Source organism: Poecilia formosa, unplaced genomic scaffold (genome assembly GCF_000485575.1).
Source record: "Poecilia formosa unplaced genomic scaffold, Poecilia_formosa-5.1.2 Scaffold2214, whole genome shotgun sequence".
In the NCBI taxonomy this organism is placed as follows: Eukaryota; Metazoa; Chordata; class Actinopteri; order Cyprinodontiformes; family Poeciliidae; genus Poecilia; species Poecilia formosa.
The window spans coordinates 190,891-217,216 of NW_006802153.1; the positions used below are offsets into that span (position 1 = coordinate 190,891).

The 26,326-nt window shown below is 41.7% G+C and overlaps 2 protein-coding genes across 6 annotated transcripts; both read right to left on the bottom strand.

The window, feature by feature from the left end:
• Window positions 1-549: 549 nt before the first annotated feature.
• Window positions 550-21,671, bottom strand: mgab (MAX dimerization protein MGA b). Of its 5 annotated transcripts, none has more exons than XM_016667702.1 (22): window positions 21,238-21,671; window positions 17,510-18,686; window positions 15,680-16,145; window positions 15,486-15,573; window positions 15,223-15,357; window positions 15,014-15,139; window positions 11,456-11,569; window positions 10,928-11,273; window positions 9,849-10,056; window positions 9,603-9,768; window positions 8,546-8,718; window positions 8,227-8,431; window positions 7,883-8,103; window positions 7,569-7,754; window positions 6,495-6,723; window positions 5,140-5,723; window positions 4,966-5,060; window positions 4,840-4,885; window positions 4,543-4,707; window positions 3,545-3,656; window positions 2,814-3,464; window positions 550-1,800 (listed from the first exon to the last, which is right to left on the bottom strand). In XM_016667702.1, exons 2-22 carry the CDS (start codon window positions 18,655-18,657, stop codon window positions 1,007-1,009), a joined length of 6,258 nt encoding a protein of 2,085 aa, XP_016523188.1. In that variant the 5' UTR covers window positions 18,658-18,686; window positions 21,238-21,671; the 3' UTR covers window positions 550-1,006. The 5 variants fall into 5 exon arrangements, with proteins under 5 accessions (XP_016523188.1, XP_007544846.1, XP_007544844.1 ...); XM_007544784.2 differs by having other exon boundaries at window positions 7,883-8,100; window positions 17,510-18,693; XM_007544782.2 differs by having other exon boundaries at window positions 17,510-18,693.
• Window positions 21,672-23,953: 2,282 nt separating this feature from the next.
• Window positions 23,954-25,689, bottom strand: ora6 (olfactory receptor class A related 6). Its single transcript, XM_007544785.2, has one exon. The coding sequence runs from the start codon at window positions 25,626-25,628 to the stop codon at window positions 24,699-24,701; it is 930 nt and encodes a 309-aa protein (XP_007544847.1). The 5' UTR covers window positions 25,629-25,689; the 3' UTR covers window positions 23,954-24,698.
• Between the last annotated feature and the right edge of the window lie 637 nt (window positions 25,690-26,326).

Genomic DNA, 26,326 nt, shown 5'->3' on the forward strand with positions numbered 1-26,326 from the left:
AACCACCTTTATGTTTTCCTTCTGTCTTACTTACAGTTGAACTATTGCATAAATGTAATGAGTAAAAAAAAACTTTACCAATTATTTACGATAGTGTTATTTCTTTTAATATTAACTTGCCAATTGAACAGGGTTCTAAATATTATAAGATAGTGTCTCTTTGAACATGGACTATTTTTGAGCAAGTGTTTGTCAAATTAAAAAAGAGTAAGCATAGTTTTTCCCCCATTTTTGATATCAGATATTTTATTATTCAGTCAGGTTAACCAGCGTTTCAAAAAAAAAAAAAAAAAAAAATCACACCCAAAGTCTTCCATAAAAAAACAGCAAAAAGAAACAAAATATTCACAAAGACTATTTCTTATAGATCAACTTTATACATAATAAGGAATACCACTAACATCCCACAGTAGAGATCAGTAGCGTTTCTGTACGAGCTGAATAATAAATGTCTTATTGCTTGAGTTCTACCAGAAATATAAAGTGCAACTAAAAAAAGGACTTTTATTTTTTGAAGTGTAAAAAATGAGAAGTCATTGTAGCAGTTCATGGTTTGGTACGATTTCCCCTCCTAAGGCTTTATTCAGTTTTGATTCTCTTCTGCATGACGCCAACAAACAAGTTCAAGTACAACGTAATCGAGTCAGTAAGGCGGTTAAAAAAAAAAACAAACAAAAAAAAACATCACATTTACAGACAATTTCATTTTAGAAAACAGCCTGATGAAAGCTGCCTGCGGTAGTTTAAGCACAGACTTCATACATTCAGCAGGTCAGGTAATGCTCTTTGAATTCGACTTTTCTCTACAGCAACAATAGCAGCAGCAGCATTAGGTACCTTTCTAGGCCCTTTTTTTGTTTTAAACAGGCACATGTGGTGAAGCTTGCATGTCATGTCGACACCAATAAACAGTAAAGGAGGTAAAAGTGTCAGGTTCGATCACGCTGCTGCAACAGAGAGCTTGTTTGGTACCAAAAGGAATGAGTCCAACTTTACCCTCTAGAGACTATACCAGATCGAGGTCCGGTTCCAACTCCTTTTCCACGTCTATCCACGAGCGTTTCTTTTCGCTGGGGAAGTCCTTTCCCAGAGAACCACGCGTTTGCGGTCGGGAAGTGAACCCCTCCCCTTGCGAGTTCGGTGAATTGGATCTTTTGAGAGACGCAATGGCGAATTTAACCGGGGAGTCGTCGTCGGAGTCTTGACTTCTTCCTCGCTTTACACCAGCACCTCGTCCCTGTGCCGTTTTCTTTCCCGGAGGCCTTCCTCTGCCTCGTTTGACCTTCATGTCCTCCACAGTAACGTCTCCTTGCTTCAGTTCAGCTAGCCTGTTAATAAAAGCGTCACTCCTCTTGGTCTGTGCCAACCTGGTTTCGGTAGCGTCTGTAGTCAGACGGGACACCTGGCTCTTCGACGGCCGGCTTTTGTCGTGGTTGGAATCTTGCTCGGGGTTGGCAGGAGGAGGACGACGGATCTGACCTACCGGCTTCAAACATATGTGACCCGATGAGGTTCTAACCAAGATTGGAACAGGCTTTCCTTGGTTCGCCTCACTGACTTGTAGGTCGAGTGGCGGTAACGCCATCGCTTTGTTGAGGAAGGTCAGATCAGCGAGGGGGCTCACTGAGCCTGAACTCTTTGGATCAGAATCTGACGGCTGGTCAGCATCAGGGGAGGCTTTCTCGAAACTCTTGGAAGGATCAGCCAGAGACTGCTCTGTATTGGCTGAAGAGCCGGCCTCGTCTCCCTCCCCCTTCATCTTGGAATCCATGAACATCACGGTGTAGTAACCTTGACCAACTGGGAGAAGATGCAATACGATTTATGAAAATGATGGAACAAGTACATTTTAATAAACAAGATTGCCATCTATAGTTCAAATCAGCTTTTTTGAATTCTAACTTGCTGCTAATAGAATCCCAAAATTCAGTCTCATCAGAAAATCTGAATAGTTCACAATAACTGTACAGAAGTACACCTATTCCATTGTGTGTTTACTGAAGTAAGTTACACTAATTATGGGATCCAATTGTCCAATCTATGGCATGATGATCTGATTAATGATAGGCAAGCGGTGGTAACTGAGCACATTGCGCAGGCAAATGAGAAGGAGAATACTCACTTGTGTTAACTTTGGAGAGGCTAGTGACCAACAAGTCTACGTTGGTCACCCTCTGGGTTGCATTCTTACTCTGCTGGTCATTAGCATGAATAGGCTAGCATTAGCATTTGATATGTTGGCCTTATCCAGCATATCAAATGGTTATTCTGTTTTTTTTAAATTAAGCGGAAGCTAATTGTCAACGGCACATGAGCTTTTTGACAACATGCTAAAGCCACAGCGCCATTCAGTGGCCTGGCATGACAACTACAACGGATTCAAGGTGTCTGTCCTCTCCGTCTAAACGTAAAACTTTTTCCCAATCGTCAGCTTCCAGACAGACGTCTGATGTAAATATAGCCTGATGCTACAGGTCACACAGGCTAACCAAATCAGTTCAACAGCAGTCAGCTTTTGTTTGAATTGCTGCATCAGATCTGAGGTGATTATTTGCAGCCCTGCTGTGGTGTTAACTAAACCCAGATTGCTTTCATAGCAACCTTCAACTGAATTTTGTTATTTTATTAGCAGCAAAAGCAACAGTCATCAAAACAAACATAAATAAACAAACAGGATATATTTCTTTGTGTTTATGGATGAAGAGTTTCACTTTGTTGAAAGACTGAAATAAAATAACTTTAGGAATATTGCAATTAAAAGAGAGGCAGACATATTATTAGAGTACGAGTATAAAATGTTATTGTTAGCTTACGTGGTTTCAGGGAGGAGGGAAGTATGAGTCTGCCGGTTTTGGAGCGAATCAGAGGAAGAGCAAGCGGCCCTGAAGGGACGACTATGGTTGTTCTTTTAGCTCCTGACGTTTCAGGCTTGGTGGACGCTCCTTCAACGGCCATTTTGTCCTGGAGCTGTGGGTCGTTTGCTACAGAAGTGGGTACGGAGTTCTGATCTGGATTTTCAGACGCTTTCTGGTTCTCCTCGGACTTCGAAGCCGGTTGATCCGAAGCTCCGGGTTCTTTCTGCTGAGCCTCCGTCTTCGGCGCCGTTTTGACAAACTGCCGTGGAACGATGATGGACACTTTAGTCGGAACGTCTTGCTTGAATATGTTATTGACGGACTGCTCTGGAGCCTTCTCCGACTTTTTTGAAGGATGGTACAGAGACATCAGCTTTTGTAGATTTCTTTTTGCAGCCTCAGACAGATGGGCTTGACCCGGGGGGCTCGGGTCGGGCTTCGGCGGTGACGAGGGCTGGGGGGCAGAAGAAGGGGCGGTGGCTTGAAGAAGAGCAGCCTTGCTCTGCAGAAGTTGGGAAAAGAAAGGCTTCCATTTCATGTTCTTCTCGCGCTGCTTCTGCCGCTCAAAGATCTCCTTTAGCTTGCTCTCAATCAGGCTTTCGGGCTTCCCTGAACAACAGAAAGCTAGTTACTGACGAACCGACTAATACCTGCACATGTACTCAAATCATCAAACACGGTGTATTTACCGGCCAGCACAGACAGCTTCTTCAAATAGACAGACTGAGCTTGAAGCAGCCTCGTTCTCTCTGCTTGAAAATATCTGGATGTCTTGCCCAGATTTTCAATTTCTTTTACAGCCTAGAAACAGCAAAAAGAAAACGAAGGAGGAAGATATTCAGATATTGACGATCTTTCCAAGAGTACGTGTCGCAAGCAAAAATCCTTGTAATAGTAAATTAATTTTTTAAATGCATTACATATTCCATAGGGTGGGCTTTAAATGGGGGGTGTTATGTATTTTCTATGCATATAGTGTTATTTTAAGGCACAATCCAGTAATGATGTTGCCTTCAGTTGTTATACATCAAATATGCCTTAAAAGAAATTTGACATTTTGAATTGACGTCTTGAAATTGTCTTTAAAATGAAAAACATTATGTAAAATTGTCTTTTTTGAGCTCTATATTGTGTTATAATGTTATTCCCTCATCAAAAACATACCTGATTCTTTCATCTATGTTTGAGAAATCCTTGAATCTCCCATGGCAACCATTCAGGGGTGCATAAACGCTTGCTCTCACAAAGCTCCACCTCAGAGCAGCAGTGTCCAGCTGAGTTTCCACCCCACAGTTTCCCCATTTCCGCTCCTCCAGACTAGCGGCAGCAGCAATTAGCAAACATCCAGTAGAACTGAGAGTCTGCTGAGCTCATCAAACAAACTATTTCTCAGTCCAACACTCGTAAGAATGGTTATTAATGACCCAATGAGAAGCATTGTCATGATGTGTTGAAAACGACATGTGGGAAAGAGCAGGAGCTTCTTAAAGAGACAGAGGCCCAATTTCAAGGCAATTTCGAGACTGAAATGGTAAAACACTCTCAAATGGTTCCCACTGGAGATTCAAGGATTCTTAAACATGCATGAATGAATCAAACCTCCAACTACTGGCCACTGAAGGCATCATTTTAAAACAAACGCCGGCAAAACTCAGGTTTCCACCTGGACTGCTGAATGACTACTGACCAGATTAAGAACCTGATGCCTGGAAGATCTGGACTCCAGCTTGAGGAGACTCTGCAGTCTGTCGAACAGAACTCGCTGTTCACAGCGCCTCAGCTTCTCCAGCGCCGAGTGGTTCTTGCGTGTCCTCGGCCTTTGGTTTTCAGAATCAGTGTTATACTTTAAAATCTGATACAAAGGAGATAATAAATGCACGTAAGACAATGGATATGCTTTACTTTCAGAGGAAACCTAAGTATTTGTGAATATTTGCTATCTGATAGGATAGATAAGGGTTAGTTAGCAGTATATAATCATTACCAGTTCGTTGAGATCCTTTCCTTCTCGACATTCATCTGCAGAATCCCTGAAGACAAACACAGATCAGCCCGATTAAACTTTTATCAGTATTTGAAACTTCAATGAGAAAACATCCAAACCCATTACATTGCTTGTTGTGATATCGCAGAAGCATCTTTCCTCATTTTAGAAATGACCTCTCCTTGTTTCCCTTCGACAGTTTCAATGTCCACCATCTCCTCCTGAAGAAACAGATTTCAGAGCTGTTCCATCGACAATACCAAACATTAAACATTTACTGCGAGGAACAAAAGGGCTTACGTCTTCTTGGCATTCATCAGAGTCTGAGAAGTCGGAGCTCATTTCTTCTGAGGATAAGGTATGGAACGATCCCTGCTGATTCTTCAGGTCGTCCTCTTCATCATTCCCACCTGACGACATCTTCCTCTCAAAGGAGGAATCAGGCTCTGGCACGTTGCTGCTCAGTAAGGTCCTGACTTTGTTGAAGGTGTCAAAACCGACCCACTCCTTGGCCAAATGGCTCAGGCTAGAAACTTTGTCCTCAGCTGGAGCTCTCCTGGTGACGTCGGGGGGCTTCGCTTGCCCTCCGGCCTTGTCAGCTCTGGGTTTCAGAAGCTGGATGAGGGTGAAGCCCCCTGGCAGGGCCACGCCCGCGGAGCTCTGGCCTCCGCTGGCATGGGTGGACGGAGGGCAGATTCTGAAGGAGTACGTCCCGCTCTTAGCCAGGAAGCTGGGGCTTTTCAGCGAGGGGGAGACGGTGAGGGAGACGGGCGAGGATGTGGAGCTGCTGTGGATGTTCTGCTGGATTGGGCCAAACGACTGGACAGGCTGGGACGTCTGAGAACCCTGCGCCGGGGAGCCATTACTCGGTTTGTGTAAATCGGCTGAGGAAGCAAAGAACATGGAGCAGCAGTTAGGGAAATAACCACAAGATAATTTACAACACAGGTGTCAAACTCAAGACCTGCCATAGCTTTTTATGTCGCCCTCTTCACTCGGAATGGCAAATTACACCAATCAGTCTCTACAGTTTTTCGCAATTTTTTTGAGGTATTCACGTAAAAATAAACAGTTACCTAGAGTTTTTTGAGCTCATGCATAATTGTAATTTTATTGCACATTTTCTACAAAAAATGTCAAAAATAGTGGGTTTAAGTGACTACTAACTTCCACCTGTAGGTGGCAGCACTTTTTACATTTGACACTGCTGCCTTTTATTTCAAGTTAGTTCACGATCAATATGGCGAGCATCAAACAGTCGCATTAAAGGTCATTAAAATACTGCAAAATTGAAAATATTTCTTAACAGAACAAAATCCATAATTTTGATAGCAAAACCCCCCAAAAAACATTTGACAAGATGCTCAATATTTTTATTTAAGAAGTACTCATCGAATGCGGAGACCGTTATTTGTTAATATTTTAAACAGTTTGTTAATGAGCTTCATCGCTACAGTCTGGCAGCAGTGGCCCATGGGAACGTTCATAATGTTGATATGTGGTCCAACATGAAAATGAGTTGGACACTCCAGACTCACAAGACGCAAGAAAAAAAAAACAAACAAAAAAAAAACTTGACAGCAGCCTGATGCTTTCTGAACTGCTGACTTCCTGTACTCATCACAGTAAAGTGCTTTTGTTGGGACCGATCTCACCTTTGGTCTGCTGTGTCGTCTTCTCATCCACAACCGGAGGAACAAATATCTTTGTGGCTTTTACATGAAGGGATTCTGGTGTGGAGCTGAAGTCCTCTGATTTTTTCACCTGAGAGATTTTATCGGTCCACAGTCGACCCGTGACATGGGCTGCAAGACGATTGGCTGGATGCAGAGACCCGATGCTGCCGAGCGACAGCATGGCCCGATTGTAGTACTTATCATTTACCTGAAAACAAAACAAAACAGATACACATATTTAAATAATTTATCCATCAGGGATGGTTGCTATAACCCATGGCATAAATTTATTAAGCTGTTAACACAACTAACTATGCAGAAATTGATAATAATCCATAAATAACCTACCAAAACTCATTACCTACTACATACAGATGGTACAGTTTAAACATCCACCAATAAAAGTCACTGGCAGACTAACCATTACTCATATTTGGAGCAGTCAGGATCACCAAAATAATTTCTTTCATAAATGCCAGATTAATATGAGAGATTTTTGTTTTACAATTTCTTATAAAATAAGGCTTTCATTACAGCTAAAGGTTAAATGGAGGAACATGGGCGGATGCGTTTTAAAGCATCATGACAAAATCCTAATAAATCATTTAAATCCAAGGAAATGTACGCACCTTTATAAATATAAATGTACATAAATTTAGTTCTGTAAAACTCTAAAAAGAAACAATTATTCCTCACATCTTTTTACAGCTGTATTTTACAGTCTCTGTTACCTTTTAGATAAAGGGTCTGATAAGGTGAATATTTAGATTATTATATGCTGAAAAATTCTAAATAAACAAAAGAAATACATGTCACTCCTGTGAAAATAACACAAATGTTTCACACATTATAAACTGCTTTTTTTTCTTCTAAAAATAAAACAGGATATGAATTGGAAATGTCCATGTTTTATTATAAGATGGCTGAGATTTTATTCTGACTCAACATTAACATTTATCTCAGAGCTTGATTAAACAAGGTTCAAGAGGTATCTTTCCGTGAAAAGAGGATGATGGGAAATAAATCAAAACACAGCGTTCGTTGTAGGCGTACCTGGATGAGTCCGGACGGTTGGTGGTCCGGCTGTTTTCTCCGGGCCCTCAGCCTCCCAGCCCGGGTCTCCCCACACTGATTCCCACGGTCCTTTGCTACCTCTTCCTCAGCATCTCCATCACACTTCTCTTCCTCCTCGCTTTCATCCTCACAGTCGCTCACTTTTTCTGGTTTACTGATCTTCATCTAAAAGCATTCGGATTAAAAAAAAAAGAAGATCTTTTTAGCCTTTAGCCAATAAAACATCCATAGAAACAACAGCAAGACGCTCGGCTTGCTTTTCCATTTGACGGAACGCGACAACACAAACCCACCCTGTAGGTGATGATGGTGCCGCTGGGTTTCCTCAAAGTGACTCTGGTCAAAGGGCTGACGCGGTAGGGCCCGATGTAGAAACGCCGGTGGAGCCGGTTCTGGTTCATGCGGTCGCACAAACCCTCCAGCACCATTTTGCGGTCGTTCTTCCACAGACACATGGACTGGATCTGGATCTGCTGCTTCACTTTTGCTGCAACAGGCCTTGTATCCACATCTGCTGCATAAACACAGAAATATGCACCGACTTGTACGTTTAATATCTCAAATATAACAGTGGGTGGTGAAATACTAAGTCACAGAGCAATCTTTAAGTGTCCAAGTATTAATTTAACTTCCTTACCTGGCTTTTGATGGGTCAGGTCAGCAGCGTTCTCCTGATTCAGGACGGGCTTATCGACGTTCTGCGCCGGTTTGTCCCGTTGATCGAAAAGCGCGGTGCTCAGGGTTACGACCGGAGGCGGCAGGCTGTTGTATGCCCTGACGCGTGCGCACGTCAACTTGCTCTCCAGATACTTATAAACGGGATCCTTGTCCTCTTCACGCATCTGAATTCATAATTATTTTAATTAACTTTTTTTTATTACTACTAAATACATGAAGAATAATTGGTGGAACTCAATCGGCTTCAAGAGAAGAAAAACAAACAAACATTATTTTACCGGAGGTGCCGGGCAAAATGTCCAGGTTTTGCTGGACTTCACTGGGGCGGGAGGCGAAGCCACCTTGGGAGTGTAAAGCGGCTCTAGATCCTCGTCATGAATGTTGCGGTTCCACAGTTTGGCAGCAGAGGAGCCACAGCGATTCTGGGTCGGTTGTTCTGTGTCCATCAGAGCTGGATGACAAGGCACAAAAGAAAAAAGAATTAAATGAACTTCTACTAAATTTGGATTATGAGCAGGAAGAGAATCAAATGCAGGTTGTAAATATCTGAAGGAGGGGAAAATGTGACATTTTAAATAAAAGCATTTACTTTAGAAACTGTTTTGCTGAAGATTTTATACAACTTGATCTAAAATAAAGATTTTTTTAGAACCTAAAATATTGAAAACTGATCAATCTGTGTGTGATTTATTCTCAGTATAAACCCAGACGTTCAGAGGTTTGTTAAGAGAACAAGAGTGAACAAAACTCCTCATGAAAGGAACAGAGCAGGCAGGCGGAACAACAAAGGAAAGGTTCAGCTGGGAGAATTTTCTAGAGTTAGAATGCCCCAGTCAAAGTCCAGAGCTGAATGCTAATAAAAAAATCTGTGGCACAGCTCTGAAAGTCATGCTTAGACACTTTCTATCCCATCTGACTGTTTTCTGAAAAAGGGAAAATATTTTGATCACTAGAGATGTAGCGCTAGCAGAGAAAAGGTCTGTGACCGTACGCCAAGTGTTTACCGTTATTTCAGCTTTTAACTTTATGTTTCCTTTGTTTTTTTTACGCTTCACAGAAGCTACTCCTAGTCTGGCATTCTGTTTATACATGACACCTGAGCTACGTCTGAAATTATAAAAACAATGCAGCCTTCTTCCACTTCCCAATTTTGCACCAGTTTGTGTTTGTACATCCCACTAACATTGAAACATGTTAAAGTTTGTGATTGTGACACAATCTGAAAATGTTTAAGGAGTATCCACGCCGTCCATTACTCTGACGGTCAGAACAATAAATAAATAAAAACCCTGCAGTAATCAGAGCGGGTTTGATTTAACATCTGGAGGATCTTACGTCTGAGGCAGCTGCAGGTAAACATGCACTCAGGCTGTCTGCAGTGGTCGGGGTGTGTGTTCAGCTGCTTCACACTGGGACACACACAGCCCAGCCTGCAGAAGTCCTGACCACACTTTGGTCCTACAGAGTCGTCTCGAAACGGGAGCTCACTGGGCAATCCCCTCTTTGAAGGAGAGAAAGAGACGGTAAGAAGAGGCTCTTCTATCCCAGAGGTCAAACATCTTTCTGCCCGGTCTTTGTTACCTCTTTGCTCATGATAACAGACAGAGCAGTCGAGAGTCTTTCTGGAGTCAGATGTGTTCTGCCCAGGCCCTGGTTAAACGCTGCGTCTTCCATCTGCAGCAGCCTGAGCTGGATCTTTGTGAAGCCTGCAGCTCTGTGGGTCGGACCCTGGCTCTGGCCGAACCCCGTTGCAGCTCTCTGATTGGCTGCCGACTGGCTGGACGGCAGCCTGAGGCAGAGAGAGAGACACAACAAGTTACAGCTTTTCACTTTCTAACGTGTTCCACTGGTACAGCAAGAACAAAGTTTGATGTAAAATAAACATCTGAAGTGAAGAAAAAAAAAATTAAAACGCCAATTGCTGGAAAAATATAAACCAAGCTTGCTAAAGTAAGCTCCAACAAAACACTGGAATCTGTTAAGTTAAGAAGTAAAAAGGTAGAAGCTGAAATTAGAAATGTGTCTTTTTGTTAGAGAGAAAAAGTCAAAGTAGTCATTAGCCAGCTGACTGGCAGTGTGCAGCTAAGAGTTACGTTAGCCAAGACTTCCTCTGAGCCGTTCACCAGCAGCTCATGAAATGAGCTTCGAATCGCAAACATATGTTTGTATGAAATTTTAAGTTTTGAACCCACAACTTTTTACAGCCTTAGTATTATTAAAAAATTAATACTAAATGTACCAATTAACGACTTGAATAACAGAAAAGGAATCGAGATGTAAAAAAAAAAAAACAGGATTCTTTTCAGTCTAAATTTAACGTCAATTTCTGATTTTGATTATTTCAGAAACCAACATATTTAAATGATTTGAACTACAATGGAAATATGGTAGAGAGCTTCGTTGCTGCAGCAGGTTGATTATTAAAGCAAACAGAAATATAAACTGTCCTTTTCTTTACCCTGTATGTTTTTTTTAAATGGTAAGTACTAAACAAACCTGTGAGTTCATAGACATAAATTATCCCTCATAGGATTTAGAAACAAGCAAGACAGTAGAGAAATCTCACCACAACCAATTGAGCTACTCTCTCAAGACACACTAAGTGGAAAAAATGTGCCAAAATATTGAGCATCAGGCGGAGACAAATGCCTCCTTCCTACCTTTGTGAGTAGTCGTCAGCATAACCGGCCCCAGCAGCAGCAGCGTCTGGATCCGAGGCAGGACCCGGGGCTTTAGAAGTGGTCGGAGACGTCTGAGCCAAGGCTTTACGAGAGAGAGGGCACGGCCTCCTGGTCCCGCCTGAGACCCTGGAGGCGGCGTTCCGATGCCTGAGCGCGCTGTCCAGGGTCTTGACGTAGCTGGAGCCCCTGGCGGGCAGCTGGTAGGCCACAGCGTCCTCTGGGTTGGTGGAGAACGCAGCAGCGCGTTCGCTGATTTGCTGAGCTTCGTTCTCCAAGTACTCGTCCAACATGTTGCTGCAGAAAGCAGACATGTTCTTTTGTAATCCTTCAGGAAGGGAGTAAAAAAACAACAACACTTTAATTTATTTAGGAAGAATAATGAATCAGACACAAACGCATTAAGCTGCTGGTTTCAGTTCAGTTAATCTTTTGGTAATTAGACTGACTATGCTAATCCCGCTGCTTGATAAAAGAAACCCCCGAAGCTGCAAGAGAAACAAGCCTTACCTTCGCTGTTAGCAGCAGATGTTTCTTGGCTTCTTGCGAACTTGTTTCTCCATCCTTTTATTTTTGTCACATCCTTTGTTTTTCCTGTTCTAGAGATAAAGGGCAATTCCTCATCTGCGCAAGACAAAACGCAGAGTTACAACTCCGAGCAATCTTTGGTCCTTCAGACACGACGTTAAAAAAAAACAAAAAAACATAAGTGGCTCCATTAATCTCCTTAAACCAGTGGCGTCAGTTGCTAAAGACACCCTGAACATGTTGTAAAGCTGATTTTTATGGTAAAACTAATTAGGAGATTAAGTGTGCTGTTAATTGGTTGAGGGGGTGACAACAGGATGGAGGTTACTGAATCAGCAGGAAACAGTGATGCATTAAGCTGGCTTTCTCCCCGTTTCATACAAAATTATGTGGGGGAAGAAAAAAAAAAAGCTGTGAAATCTGAGATTCTATAACATAATTAGACAGCGTTAGCAGTAGTCTGAAACACAGCTATATTAAAAAAGAATAAAAACTGGAGATGTTTTTTTTTTTTTTTTGGGGGGGGGGAGTCCCCCTCCAAAAGGTACTAAAATCTGACATTTGTGGTTAGAATTTTGTGGTTTAAACAACATATGGGTTTAACTCGTCAAGACCAAATGCCACTCCCCATTTTTTATGAGTTTAAGTGTCGGACAGTTTGCTTGGTTTGTGCTCCTGACTGTTGAAGTGAGAGTGAACACTGTGGTCAAACCCAAAAAGTCACTTGGGACCTTCAGGTAGAAGATTGTAGCAGGTTATCAGCCTGGGAAAAGAGTAACAGAGAACTCAAAAGAGCTGAAAATCAGACGTTCCACTACATGGAAAATGGTAAATAACTAAGAGACATTTAGCAGTACTGCCAACATGACCCAGTTAGGCTGTACGATGAAGTTCACCATAGAGGAAAAGGCACAATGCTGAAAAAAAGTCTCAAACACCAAAATATCATCAGCAAGTCTTTGCATGTGATGCAATAATGTTGGAATCTTTGCCAGAAGACAAGGGCTTCTGGGAAAAAAATAAAATAAAAATAAACAAACTCTGGAAAAAAAAAAAAAAAAAGACAGCATCACACCGACTGTGAAGCATGGCAGTGGAAGTGTCATGGTTTGGGGATGCTTTGCTGCAGCAGGACCAGGTCAGCTCAGGACCCACCATGAACTCTCCTGTCCATGTTTGAGCATTCGTAGCATAAACAAAATCTGACGCACAGGTGGACCAAAACACGCCAGTAAATCTACAAACGACTGGCTTAAGAGCTGCAGCGCTTCACTTTACATGAATAAAATGAGACGTTTAATGTGAGGAAGACTTTTCAGTAGAAGAAATGCAGGGTTTAGCTTTAAGTCAAAGCTAAACACTCATCTGTTTAGAGTCCCTTTGATTTCCACTAGCTGGAACATTGGCTGACATATTTTATTTACGTTTGCTTGATGGTGGCATTTTAGAAAATATAATGTCTATTGCTCGTTTCATAATTGGTTACCGTATTATGTTTTTATGATGTCGAGCACTTTGAACTACCCATTAGCTAAAACGTGCCACACAAATAAACTTGACTTAAACTGGCGATTATTTTTACAGCATTTACATACCGAGGTACAAATTAAAACCACCCCAACCACCCAGGAACGGACATCATTAGACGATCAAGGGTTTGGAAGTAGCCGACATGCTGCTGCTGCTGTTGCAGGTGTGTGTTGGTGTGTGTGTGTGTGTGTGGAGGTACTGCTCCTTTGAGACAGATCTTGCAGGCTTTAATTATTACAGATCTACGGATTATTACAAATTTCCTCTGAGATGGGAGAAGTTGTAGTTCAGTTTGAGAGTAAATGAAACAGTCCGTCTTATTTATGTCTTTACATCGCAGCACGTAGCCCCGACCCGAGCCCCATTTCCTCCCTTCTCTCTACAAAGGCGTGAAAACACAGAAGTCTGTGTCAGCAGAATGCATTTAAAATTTCTTGCTGTTACACTTTTCCGTAAGATTTGGAATGACTACCCAAGTTGTAGCTCTGCGACTGAAAAACAAATCTTTTCTTTTTCACCTTCAACTGGATCTCTCGTCTCTCTCACACGCACACACACCCAGAGCATCAGTGCAGCTAATTTGAAATCAATTCTAGGTACGTATTTCCAGAGAGCCACTAGAATCACAATGAAACAATATTAATTCAATAGCTGTCTTATTTTATAGTTTTAGCTGAATACTGGCCCCTTCTTTTTGGGCCGACATGTGTGTCCACAGACGGTAGCAAACCCCCGCAGCGTCAGATGTAATCTACCTACAACTGCCAGGCTGTGGAAACCAATTCGAAAAAGCACAAAACTGACAGTGAGAGTGAAAATAAAAGCTTTCAGGAAAAAGGTATGTTTATGTTATCTGTGTCTCCTGCAAGAACTAGAGAGGACACACAGCTTATAGAGAGATTTTTGTCTGTAACATCTGTGCAGTTTTCGGTGAGGCATAAATTTATCCGCCAAGTGTTCTCAGCGTTTCATTTTCATTCTTTACAGTTTCTTTTTATGCCCGTGTTGTGCAGAGATTATCAGCCCAGTTTCTGCACTGGACGCACAAAGCAGATTGCATCGAGTACCAGCGAATAAAGGCTGCACTTGAGATCAAAAAAGGAAAAAAAAATATACATATAGATTTATACGTTTGTGCTTTCTTGACCATAATTCACTGATTTTGAGTGTTGCATGACACAGCACCGGATAGCTGAACTTGATGGCGTTCTGGTAGCTTAGCTACATCGTTATCGCTACAGAAAACAAAAAAGTAAAGAAACCTAGGACAAAACTAGTTCACATCATCTGCAATCTTGTTATTTTCAATCCCTTCCAAATTATTTTTCACATGGACCTCATCAGCTTCTAGTGGACAAAGTTTATTTCAGGTAATCACTGTGATAAAAACAGCACTGGTCTTTTGAGAATCTGACATTTGCTTTGGCTGTAATTTACATGATATCCAAATATAGGCTGACATTTAAGGTCAGTTTCTTCTTTAAGGAGCCACAAATTTAAAAGGGCAAACTGTTATTCACCCACACATTTCAGGTTACATCCTGTGTGGACAAAAAATCTGCTACCTTCAGTAAAGTAACTATAATTCCTATTTGTGAATCCATGGTCAAATCTCCATTCATAAATCCATTCAGCCTTGAGCACGGCTATCCGTCATAGTCAGTCTACTACCAACACCTGCCAAAGCTGTCGAGTTTTGTTTTATGGATTAAATAAAGACAGATGAAGTTCTCCTTCTTATCTGAAAAACTCTAAGATTCAGGGTAAGGAAGGAAAATGTTCCACTTTCGGAGACAATTTAAGGAGTCCATAGAATATAGAGACAAAACTTAAAAATTTCAAACTGTAGTCAAGTTGTTATAATGTTAGCACATCTGGAAATAATGTAGGTTTTCTTTCACTTTAAGCAGCGACTGGACATTCTTATAGACATTCTTACATTTCAAATGACTCTAATCAAATTTGGAGCTTTAGCTTAAATAAAAATAAACCAGAATCTGTCTAACTTACCAGCAGGCGATGAAGTTGGTGTGCTGGTTTGGCGTGTCAGAGTTGAAGGAGGCGGTGGCAGACAAACACCCAGATACTTCAAGTCGACAGCCTTGGTTGGGTCTAAGGAACTCAATTTCAAGCCCACTGGATGCAGATTAAGAGATTCAACCGGTGAATAAATTCACATGGACTTACTTTAGCTTGTTTAGGCATTTAGATGAACTCACCCTCTTGCAGCACTGGATGGATGACCTGTCTGTGTCTGAGAGCACTCAGGTCATCCAGGAGGAGAGACTCCAACCGAGCCGTTTTCTCCCCTTGCGTCTCTGGATTCTCCTCCACAGAAACGCCACACAAGTCTCCTACATCAACAATAAAATCATAGATCATACAGCTGAAACGTAAAAAAACAAAAAGTGCATTTACACAAGCAAGTCATACCTTTCTTGCATAGGTAAAAAAAAAAAAAAAAGCTTGCTCAATTCCTTACCCGTCTCCATCGGCTCTGCTGTGGAAACGGCGGCTTCTGATGATGAGGCGTTTGATAGCTTGTCTTTGACGTGAACCTCAAGAGCTTCCTGTCAAATAAAACAATTAAGCCTTCAGGAGAATAATCTTAACCCAACAAGCTAATATCTCCTCACTGTCTACTCTTTCTAAACACGCGCCTATTAGCAGTTTTACCTTCGATGTGAACGACACAAACAGCAGGCCTTCTATTTCGTCCAGTTCTGGCTGCATGGCCAGAGTCAATGACGGGCTGTGGGCCGGTTTGGCAGCCGCAGCCGCCCTTCTCCAAGTCCTTGCATAGTACATCGTCCAACGACTCCTGATCTTCCTCCTTCTCCTCTTGCGAAACCCAATCGATCGTACTGGGGTTCCCGTTGAGGAGCTGGACTTATTGGGTCTTGCTTTGGGCGGCCTCCTCAAGCCTGAGTTTGCCTTCAGAAGAACAATGGCCGTGTCGTCTTTCTTGGGTTCAACAGCAGACTGGTTCTGGAGGAGAACGATCTCACCCAGGGCATGTTTGCCCCGGATGCAGGGCACATATGCATCACCATCGCCAACTGGTTGGGACATTATAGGCTTCAGCACCAGTCTGGTCTCTTGTGCATTTGCAGATGAAGAGGAAGGATCCTGACTCTTTGCGCTACACAAATAAAGAGATGGTTATGAACACCATGCAAATAAAACGGTACGTAAAATGACCCGAGCCATGCGTTCAAAGGGTTGGCTGCAGGTTGACGACACCTGCAAAGTATGATGGGGAAACTATTGATGAACGCTGACTACGTCCACATACAATTACATGTTATGAAGCTGTTTGAACGGGTTTAGAAAATGTCACTGCCACCTTTTCTTGATTTGTTATTTTTCATTAGTTGTACCCACTGCAAATCATCGAGCACTTTCAACATTAAACTCCCAATTAAAAGATTACCATTAAGTCTAAAACTGCCAAGGTTTTTGGTACATATGTGATGAAATATTTTAAGTCTTTAATAGCATGCGACATGCAGGTGTCCCTAGTTTTGTCAGTACATTCCAGACTGTAGTTATAATGGATTAAAATCTGCTATGGTTATCTAATCTTTCAGTTAACTAAGCAGGTGGAATAACCATCACAACACTTTCTACTGCACAGCAATTAGTTTCAGCATCAGATTGTTGTTAGTGGAAGCTATTGCTTGTTCCTCAGAGCAAGAATAAGCTGCCGTATTTTAAGGTACAACTTGTACGATTACTACCTAATAACACAGCCATCCAACACCATTTCAATATATTGTAGCGATGCACTGATCAGGCCAGTTTTTTAACATTTGAAATCCAAAGACTACCACAAAGTTAAAAGCAAAAGATGTCCTGCAGGTTCTCTGATAGAAGCTGCGATTTTGAATCCAACTATAGAAAAATCAAACGTAAAATGAAATAAAGGCAGGACTGTCCCCATTTAGGAATCAAATTGCATTATTTGATTTGTACTACACTCAAAAGTGCATGAAAATAAGTTTACAAAATTAAACAATAGTGGGTGAAACTCTCTTCAGTCAAACTTGGTTTTACAAAAACATCATCATAACTACATTTCCCCCCCATTCAGTGGATTACATATGTCCAAAACTGACACTTTTTCTTCTGAAACATTTTATTAAACATGGGGTTAGGCCTACCCCTAACTTCTTCTTCTCATTATTAATGGATTGTGAACAACTCCAGAGGTGTATTGTGTCACTTTAACATGTAATTATGTTTGTGTCCTCAGAATAAACCATAAGCAAAACAGATAATGAAGATATACACAAGTCATACCAAATTAAAAATAAACACACAAAATTACACACACACACAAAAATAATATGTAATCGACTCCTATTCCTTGAGTTGAATTATAATTGTCACTTCTCTTTCACTTACACAAACATGTAGACTGTTTTTCTTCTAAACATTTTCAGTAGTCTAAAATGTTTAATTTAATAACAAAGAGAAATAACAGGAGGAGCCGTGCCAACTCACCTCAGATCCATCACCTCCTCCTGTTGCTCAGCGGGTTCAGCAGGTTTCAGGAGCTTCGTTCGGGTCTCTGGACTCACAGCAGGTGGATGGATTCTCTGAAGGCGGGAGTTGTTCCCGTCCTCCCTGAAGCCCTTGGCAAAAGGGTTATGGTTGATCTTCAGCTGCGTGATCCGAAAGTTCTGGTAAGTTGTCACCGCCATGAATTCCGTTTGCGGGAACGTGAAGGTGATGCTCTCGGGTCCCATGACGACGGGTTTGTCGACTGTCGGCGTCGCCCCGTCCAGAACCGGAATGATGTGAAGCCTAGGAATGTAGCGATGCATGGAGTGCAGGATCATGTGACCCTCTTGATCTTGGAAGCAATTTGTCAGCTTGAGCTTATAGAACGACACCAAGCAGCTCATCCAGTCTGAGCCCAGGCAGGGCGAGTAGTGGTGGGGAAAGGCTCGGATCAGGCCCTGAGACTGGTGCTCCGTCGGCCCGTTGGCCTCCCATCTGGACGTGTTCCACCGATACCTGAACGGGCTTGACGGAACGATGGACAGGACGAGGCTGTACATCCGATTAGGGTCCAGACCGGCCAGGCGATAGCGGCAGTAGGGGAACATGCGGCGACCCTGCTTAGTGAGAATCATCTCGGTTCCACACTGGCAGAACTGCTTCCATATGGTGTTGTTCTCCAACGTGACAGAAACACCCTTGAAGGTGAGCACAGCGGGGAAATCTTCTTCTTGGTCTTGGCAGCCGAACACGGAAGGCGGCAACGTGGGAACCCATGGTGGAGGATCAGAAATGGAAAGCAGGCTTGCTCCTGGGCTTTTTACGGGGTCTGTTGCAGACAGTATCTGTGAGGTAGCAGGGGTTTGGTCGAAAGTCTGTTCAAGTATTGGAGGGGGTGTAACAGCAGGCTTAGCTTCAGCAGGTGAAGAAAGAGTCGAACTACATTCATTGCTTGCCACGGAGATGGCTTTGCCCTCCGTTGTGGCGTCAGTGGCGAAATTGGGCTTTTCAGTGGTTAAACAGGAGGGAGGAGAAGTAGGAACGGGAGCAGGGGGGTCTGCGAGCGGAACATCGGGCAAGTTGCCCTCCTCTTCCTCCAATTCATGGTTGACCTCCATGGCTGCGAGTTCAGAGTCTGAGGCAGGCATCACCAACAGCTTTGATCATCACACTGCATCTGGCTCCTGGAAAAAAAAAAACAAAAAAAAAAACAAGGATAATAAAATCACTGGAATATTATGGCTTTGTTCAGAGGTTATCCATACGCGACAGGAAACACACTTCTTGATAGTTTTCACAATTTGTCAGGTGACAACAACAAATTTCAATGTGTTTTATTATGATTTTAGTTAATAGAACAGCAGGAAAAGATGGTTTTCAAAGTTTTTACGAAAAAGAGAAACCAGTAAAGTGTGGCGTACATTTATCTTCGGTTCCTGATTATATGGGATCGTACCATTATGTGGAAACAGAGACAGACGTGACAGTCAGGTAGAGAATCTGTCTGTCTGTCACCTCAGTCAATAGACAGTGATGAAGAGAGTGTGTCGCAAAAACTCCAAATATGGCCGACACCTGTAAACGAAGCAGCATCTGGCTGCGGTTTAAAAACTGGGAATAGCAAAGAAGAAGCCAAAGTATGGTTACGGAGTTTCAATACATTTGTTTCAGTGTTAAATAGAAATTTAAATTTTGAATAAAATATTACACTAAAGTCACAATGCTTGTTTTCACAACAGCACAAATACATAAAATTAGGCAGGGATAAGGCTTCTAATAAAAAAAAAAATCTAAATGCAGAAGGACATATTGACAAACTAAACATTCACATTTCCCAAGTTAACCTGAAATATGATATGATAATAAATTAGGGGTCGAACTTAGGGGTTGTGCTTTTTATGTTTTACAAATGAGACCATATACAAATGAGTCCAAAATAGATGAGAAATGCATCACCCTGAACACACCATCTTCACTGTCAAACATGGCGACAGTAGCATCATGCTGTGGGAATGCTTACTTCAGCAGGAAAGGAGGTTTTATTTTTCAACAAGGTTATCGATCCTAAACATTCATCCTGAGCATCAATGGAGTTGCTAGCATGGCCAACCCCAAATCCAAAATAACATTCAAAATTTGTGCTAAGCCATGGAGACTAATATCCCAAGATGCTCTCCATCTAATCTGACTGGCATTGAAGAACAGTTTAGTTTCTCAGAGTACAAAGCCTTTAGAGAGAAACCGTTTTAAGACTGGCTGCTACAATTGCAGCAAAAGCTGGTTCGACAAAGCATTGACATGCATTGCATACGTTTGTGGCAAAATGCAGAAAAGCTCAATTGCAACAAAGAATGTGCAAGGCACTGAAACTAGCTCAAGAAACCTTAAGCAACCCTACCATGATAAGCCAATGTTAACTACAAGGTGGGTAGTTGGTGGACGACAAAGCAGGAAGTAGATAGGGCTGACATCCCAACAGTGCAGACATTACACCCGAAAACTAAGCACAAAACTGGAGATGCTGTGTTCCCACAAGAAAAAATATTCAAACTGCAAGTTTTAAAACTCATTCATATCAGCAAAGCCATTACAAGAGACTAGTTCACACCATCGGAAAATACTGTACGGCGACAAAGTTAAAACTATGGGTTCCTCTGGGACCAGCCAGTGTTAACTAGTTCTACCATTTGATTTGTGAAATCTGTATTTGTAAAACAGCTAACATATAGGAAATGAACTTAACCTAGTTCTGATGCTAGGCTTAGTCCATTTGGCCACGAGTTTCACGCGACGGCGACATTTTCATTTACAATATTTACATTAAAATCCATCAACCGGATGTGAAATAAATACTTTAAGTGTCCAATGACAACTTATTTTTTACATTCCGAAAATTTCAGACTTTAAAATAGACAACAAAAAGTATTTTATTTGGCCAACCAATCGGCTGGTTGATGGCACCCTGCTAAGTCCGTAGCTAAAACGCGGGCCTGTTTTTATTCCCTAAAAAAAATAAAATAAATAAATAAATAAATAAAATAAAATCACCTTCGTGAACGGCAGGCATCAAGCAGAAAAGTGACCTGCTCTTGTTGTTATCCTGCCCCCAACACTGGTGTAATCACACCAGCAGGCAAATGCTCCACAATAAAGGTGTTAATAAAGGCAAAGACATGATTACACAGGTTACTACCATCTTGGTTACGACATTTACTCACGAATTATATTGGGGTTAGTATTTTTCCGTTAAAAAAAAGAAGAAGTCGGGCTTTTAATATCAGTAGTTAAACAACAGCGCTTTCTTTCTCACACGCTGCTGCGGGGAGGAAGGCCGCCCGCTCCGCCGCTCACAGAGTTGGAAAAGTTGCACGTTTCGTCAAAACCTCACCTCCCAGCGCAGCACCGATACCTCGTGTCAAACAAGCACCGTGCAACAATGACGTCTGCGGCGAAACCCCAACTGTTGCGTGTCGCCTTGGCCGCCAAGACGAGCCTCGGTAAATTCCTCGAACATAAACACAAACTGGCAAATGGAGGCCGAAAGCCACGCCGCTGTGCTCGCATCGACCGACCCGTGCACGCCACTGTGAGCCAAACGCGCATGCACGGTGTGTATCACCCCCTCCAATGGCGCGTGATTCCCGACCCGCCAGAGCGAGGAAAGCGGGAGTCCAGCGCCATCCACGAGCTCATTATGGTTGTTCTTACTATTTCCCCTTTTCTCTCACCTCGCGCTCCCCGGTCGGCGAGCCGGTACGTACAACTCTGTGCAAGTTGCGTTGATTGCTTCCCGGGTTTTACTGTAAAAAGGCGTGACACTTCGCCTCTCTTCCTGTGGGTTTCCTTTACTTCTTCAACCTTTTCGATCTCATCTCCATTCTCACCCTCTGTGAGTCACATACACACACACACACACACACACAATCCTCACTGCCCCACTCACTCACTCACACACACACACACACACACATCCGTGCTCCGGGGCTATGACGTCGCACTTTCAGCAAAGCAGTAGAGCTCCAGTAGCCAATGGGCAATCTTCTCCCGTTGGACAACTCCGCCGGTCCCTTCATTGTAGCGTGGTGTAAATACCTCTAAAAACAAGACAAACGTATTTTATAAAGTAATTCTAAGGCGCAAACCTTCACATGCTATCTTAAATAATTAACTGCCACAAAGAGTCAGCGTTTGGCACCATAATTAAATTTAAAATATTAAGCCTAAACAAGATGCCGTCAAAGCTGATTGGCCTAGGGGGTTTATTAAGATGGCGGCGCGCGGATACAGCAAAAATAAATAATAATTTTAAAAAAAATCATTAACCTAATTTATTTATTGGGAAAATATCAAATTCTCTTTCTGCTTGGTTAATTTTAAAGAAGAATAAAATATATTATAAAACCCCGTCAGTCACCTAGAGTAACACCGAATTATCTTTGCATGTCTTAATTTTGACATATTTTATGCTAACACACTCCATAAAAATAATGCCACTATTAAACACTGTTCTTTGCGTCAGAGGCGTCAAATTACGCAATTTTACTGTTATGCAATATCCATAAATACAATAAAACACACAAAAAATAAACTTCCTTCTAGTAGTGTTGACTTGAAGATTTCCTCAAGTCAGCTATAGTTTAGCAAACAACAGGCTGTGTAGAGCTTACATGAGCTCAACCATCTTTAGTTTTCCGTGTGGAAGTGTTTGTTACCTTCCTGATAGATGTATTTAGTTATAGAAGGTATTTGGGCTTTGACCAATGATCTTTCTAAGATGAGTTCTGTTTCTGTGCCATCTTATCAAACAGGAAGTCACATAAATATTCTCCAAAAGTTGAAGGTGTTCTATTAAGACAATGTTTAGAAAAGGAAAAGGCTACCAATAAATGTAACCATCAAAGAGCACAGAAAATAATTTAGAATTCATCCAAACGCTTAGTAGAGTAGTATTAAAACTGAGTGTAAATAAATTCATTTTTTAAATTAATATCAGCTCTACAGCTGCTGCCTTGTTTAATGAAACTAAATACAGTATTGTTGATTGTTCTTGTTTTTCTAAAACTTCATCAGGCATCAGTCATGTATTTTACTTGTAACCCCCAATAACATGTTTTAGCTATCAGGTAGGTACACACACTGACCCAGCCAGTGTGTGTTTGTGGGCCCCATTTTGTTTTTGCTCAGTCTAGTTGTACTAAAGGGGCTTGGGATTACAATGGAGGACGACAACACATGTTGTCTAAATGCAACTTATACCAGCAAAACAAGTTGGGTGCCTTACGTAAGATACAGCTGGGTCTCAAACGGTTATTTAAAAAAAATAATTTAATGGTTTTACACATATAGTGCTTATATGGATACAATTTTTTCCTAAAGTTATGGTTCAACCCTGTTAACACGAGGTTACCACACAACACACAAGGGTTAGAAATAACTTTATCTCTTAATCTAAAATAATGCAACTCTGGTTGCTTCGTGCAGACTTTTTCCAGGTACAAAATGGTGCCGTCTAATGAAAGTGTTTCATAATGAACGTGCTCATTTGTAGAACCATGGGCATGGCACTTATTACCTTTAACAATCAATGACTTAAGGTCATTTTTTATATATATTACTAATAACTTACTCCGCTAAATATTACCTATAAGATCACTTTGTTCTATTTTGGTTTAATCTGAGATGCTACTCATAGAAAAAGCCTTTATATATAAGAATCGTGTGTTTTTTTCAAAGTTTATTTTCTCCAAGGTTTTTTTTTTCAAGGATAATTGAAATTAAAGGGGGGATATTGTGTATTTTCCAGACACATTGTTAAATTTTATAACACAATCAAATAACTGTCATCTTCAGTTATTATAAAAATGCTGTATATCAAGCATAGCTTAACAGAAATTTGACTTCGCAATTTAACGCCTTGAAATTGGGCCTCTGTGTCTTTAAGAATCTCCTGTTCTTTCAGACACTCATCACAACAACAATGCTTCTCATTGTGTCATTTGTTCGGAGCGTTGGACTGAAAAGTAGTTCGTATGATGAGCTCAGCAGACGCGCAGTTCCACTAAGTGTTTGCTATTGGTGCTGCTAGTCTGAAGGAGTTAAGTGGGGAAGCTGCATCTCTAAGGTGGAGCTTTGGGTTGTAAGATTAAGTGTTCAGGCACCACCAAATGGTTGTCCCTGGAAATGCAACACTCCAGGATGTTTTTGATGAGGGAATAACATTATATAAAATTCAAGACGTCTGTCTATTTTGCATAATAGACAGATGTCTATTATGTTAGTTAAAGACAGAAAAATGTAATGCAAGTTACTGATATCACAAAGCACCCATGTTTATATACACAAAGCTTTGTGATTCTGGGAGTAAAGGTGCTGAACAGGCTTACAAAGATTTAGTTCAATGCATGTATATCCAGTCACCAAATTCAAACAAAAGTTGCATTTTTAGTCATTGGTACATGTTTAATATACAGTGGATTACACAACAGTACAGAATAAACATTGATAATGTCTTCATATCTGGGTTTAGGTGTGACTTGCATTAGCAAAGTTTCGACCAGGTTAACTGGGCCGCTGGGACATTTATGTGGAGCAAATTTCACCAAAATGAGTCTAATCTCTGATGCTTTCAGGGAACCGTTAGATGAAAACATTATAGCTATTTGCACTGAAGAGTCAGTAATGTGCAGAAACATCCAAGCTGTCTCCAGCTGTTTGATGTTGGGTCTTTGTATGTAAGGATTTGCTTCTCTCCATTTACGCTAAGGTCACAATGTTCTGTTCACAGCACTGAAAGCCTCTGCACCGTATTGAGCGCTGCATTAAAAGAGCAGGCACTGTTTGAGTTAGCATCTTCCAGCAAGAGGCAGACACAGTTCATTTAAGGTAAACTGCACCGCATCCACCTGCTGGGCTGTTTGGAAAGGCTGCTCAGTTTAGACTAAATTTAATACACTACATAGGGGCCGGAATCTTTCTAGCAAATCAGAGAAAATATTTTCCTTAAGCAGCGGCATAATTCGGCAGTAAATGTAAATCTATCTCATTATCCACTTATTGGATTAATGGTTCAAAGTTGAAGGTTAAAGCTTTTACTGAGCTGCTGCAAATACTAATTTGCTCACTACCATTTCATAATAATAATAAAAAAGAAGAGCTCAGCAACGATTAAGCACTTCAGAGCGAACCTTATTTAACGCTTAAGCAAATGTTTGCAGTTCTCAAGAGAAAACAAGTGCCCCCCTATGCCATACACATATGGACTAATAGACATGTAGGAAGTTGAGATAAAGAACTCAATTTCAATCCAAATAGGACAGTCACTTGGGCTAAAAGTCCACTGAAGGATTAGGTAGAGAGTCCAGTCTACCTGAAACAATCCCATGGCTGCCACCACGGCCACCGTGCTTCGAAAGAGACTGTGACTCTTCCCATGGTGGTGATTGGGGGATATGATATCATTGGCCGGTGTCACTGTATTTGTTCGGCCCAGGAGCACCACAATGGTCAAGCAGCTGGTGACCGTGACGATGATCAAGGGCAGCAGGTGGCACAGCAGCATGATGAGGTATTTGTACACACGGTTGAAGATAGGACAGTAATTCTCACCACACTGAAAGAAATCGGTAGGGCAGCCCCCTCTGTTTTCCGTCACGTTTTCCACGGATCCTTGAAAGGTAACGGCAAACATCGGGAGACTGAGGAGGGTGGAGAGCGTCACGCAAACTCCACTCAACATCCACGCAGATGCAATGCTGTCCAGGCAAATCGGGAGGCTGCCCCTGTGGTCGACGTCTCTCAGCTTCTGGTAGCGGAAGATGCAGATGATGACGGTGAAGAGGATGCTGGCTATTTCACCAAAGGTAGTCATGAACTTTAGCAAGCGACACCACCAGGCACCAGTAGTGGTGGAAACAGTGTCAAGTATGATAACATCATAGACGTTTATGATGACAATTTCCTCTAGGTTGACTGAAGCGAGTCCCAGCAGAAAAAGCTCAAAGGATTTAATGTTGGACACTCTGGTCTGGAAGATGGAAAGGATGAGGAAGATGTTACCTACAAGTCCTACGCATGAAACAAACATTCTCAGGCCCTGGAGGTCAACAGAAAGGTCAGACATTGCTCAAAGTGTGCCGGATCCAACAAAATCTCTCTTTTTCTTCTGTGCTCTTCTCAAAGAAACAAGGCGACGAAATATCTTTCCTGCGAGAAGCAAAGTCATGAAATTAATTTCGTCACAACCTTGTTATCTCAAAGAGGGCAGGAGTCTAGGTTGGTGATTGGCTGTGTTGATTATGAAGGCAGGGAAACAAGAGGCAGTCGGAAACACCAGAAGGCTGGGAGTAATTAAAGTCTTACCTCTGAGCTTTTCAACACTTCATCTAGAGACCAATGTCTGACTTTAGAGAGTGACATGTTTTTTCAACTGACTGGTCTTAAAAAAAAACTTGTTTGTAGCATTTGACGTTTTATACTACCTTGACCGCTTGACATTTCTCGTAAAAGTGACACATAATACTTTACATGACAAAACATCCCCTACATATATTATACATACTTTTAACCTATCAAAGAGTGAACATGTTTTTCACAGATGCCACCTGTTCTGGTTGTATCCCACCTCCCACCCATTGACCATTTGGGATAGAAACTAGTCCCTCTATCAGTCTGCCTGGATAAAGCAGGTATTAGAAATGGATGGATTCAGCTTAATGGAAGCAGGTAATTCTTCCTAAACTTGTAAACTGAAAGAACCAATTTATTCTAAGTGGAAACATGAAGCATTCTTTGCTTCCTATAGGAATACAACACACACTT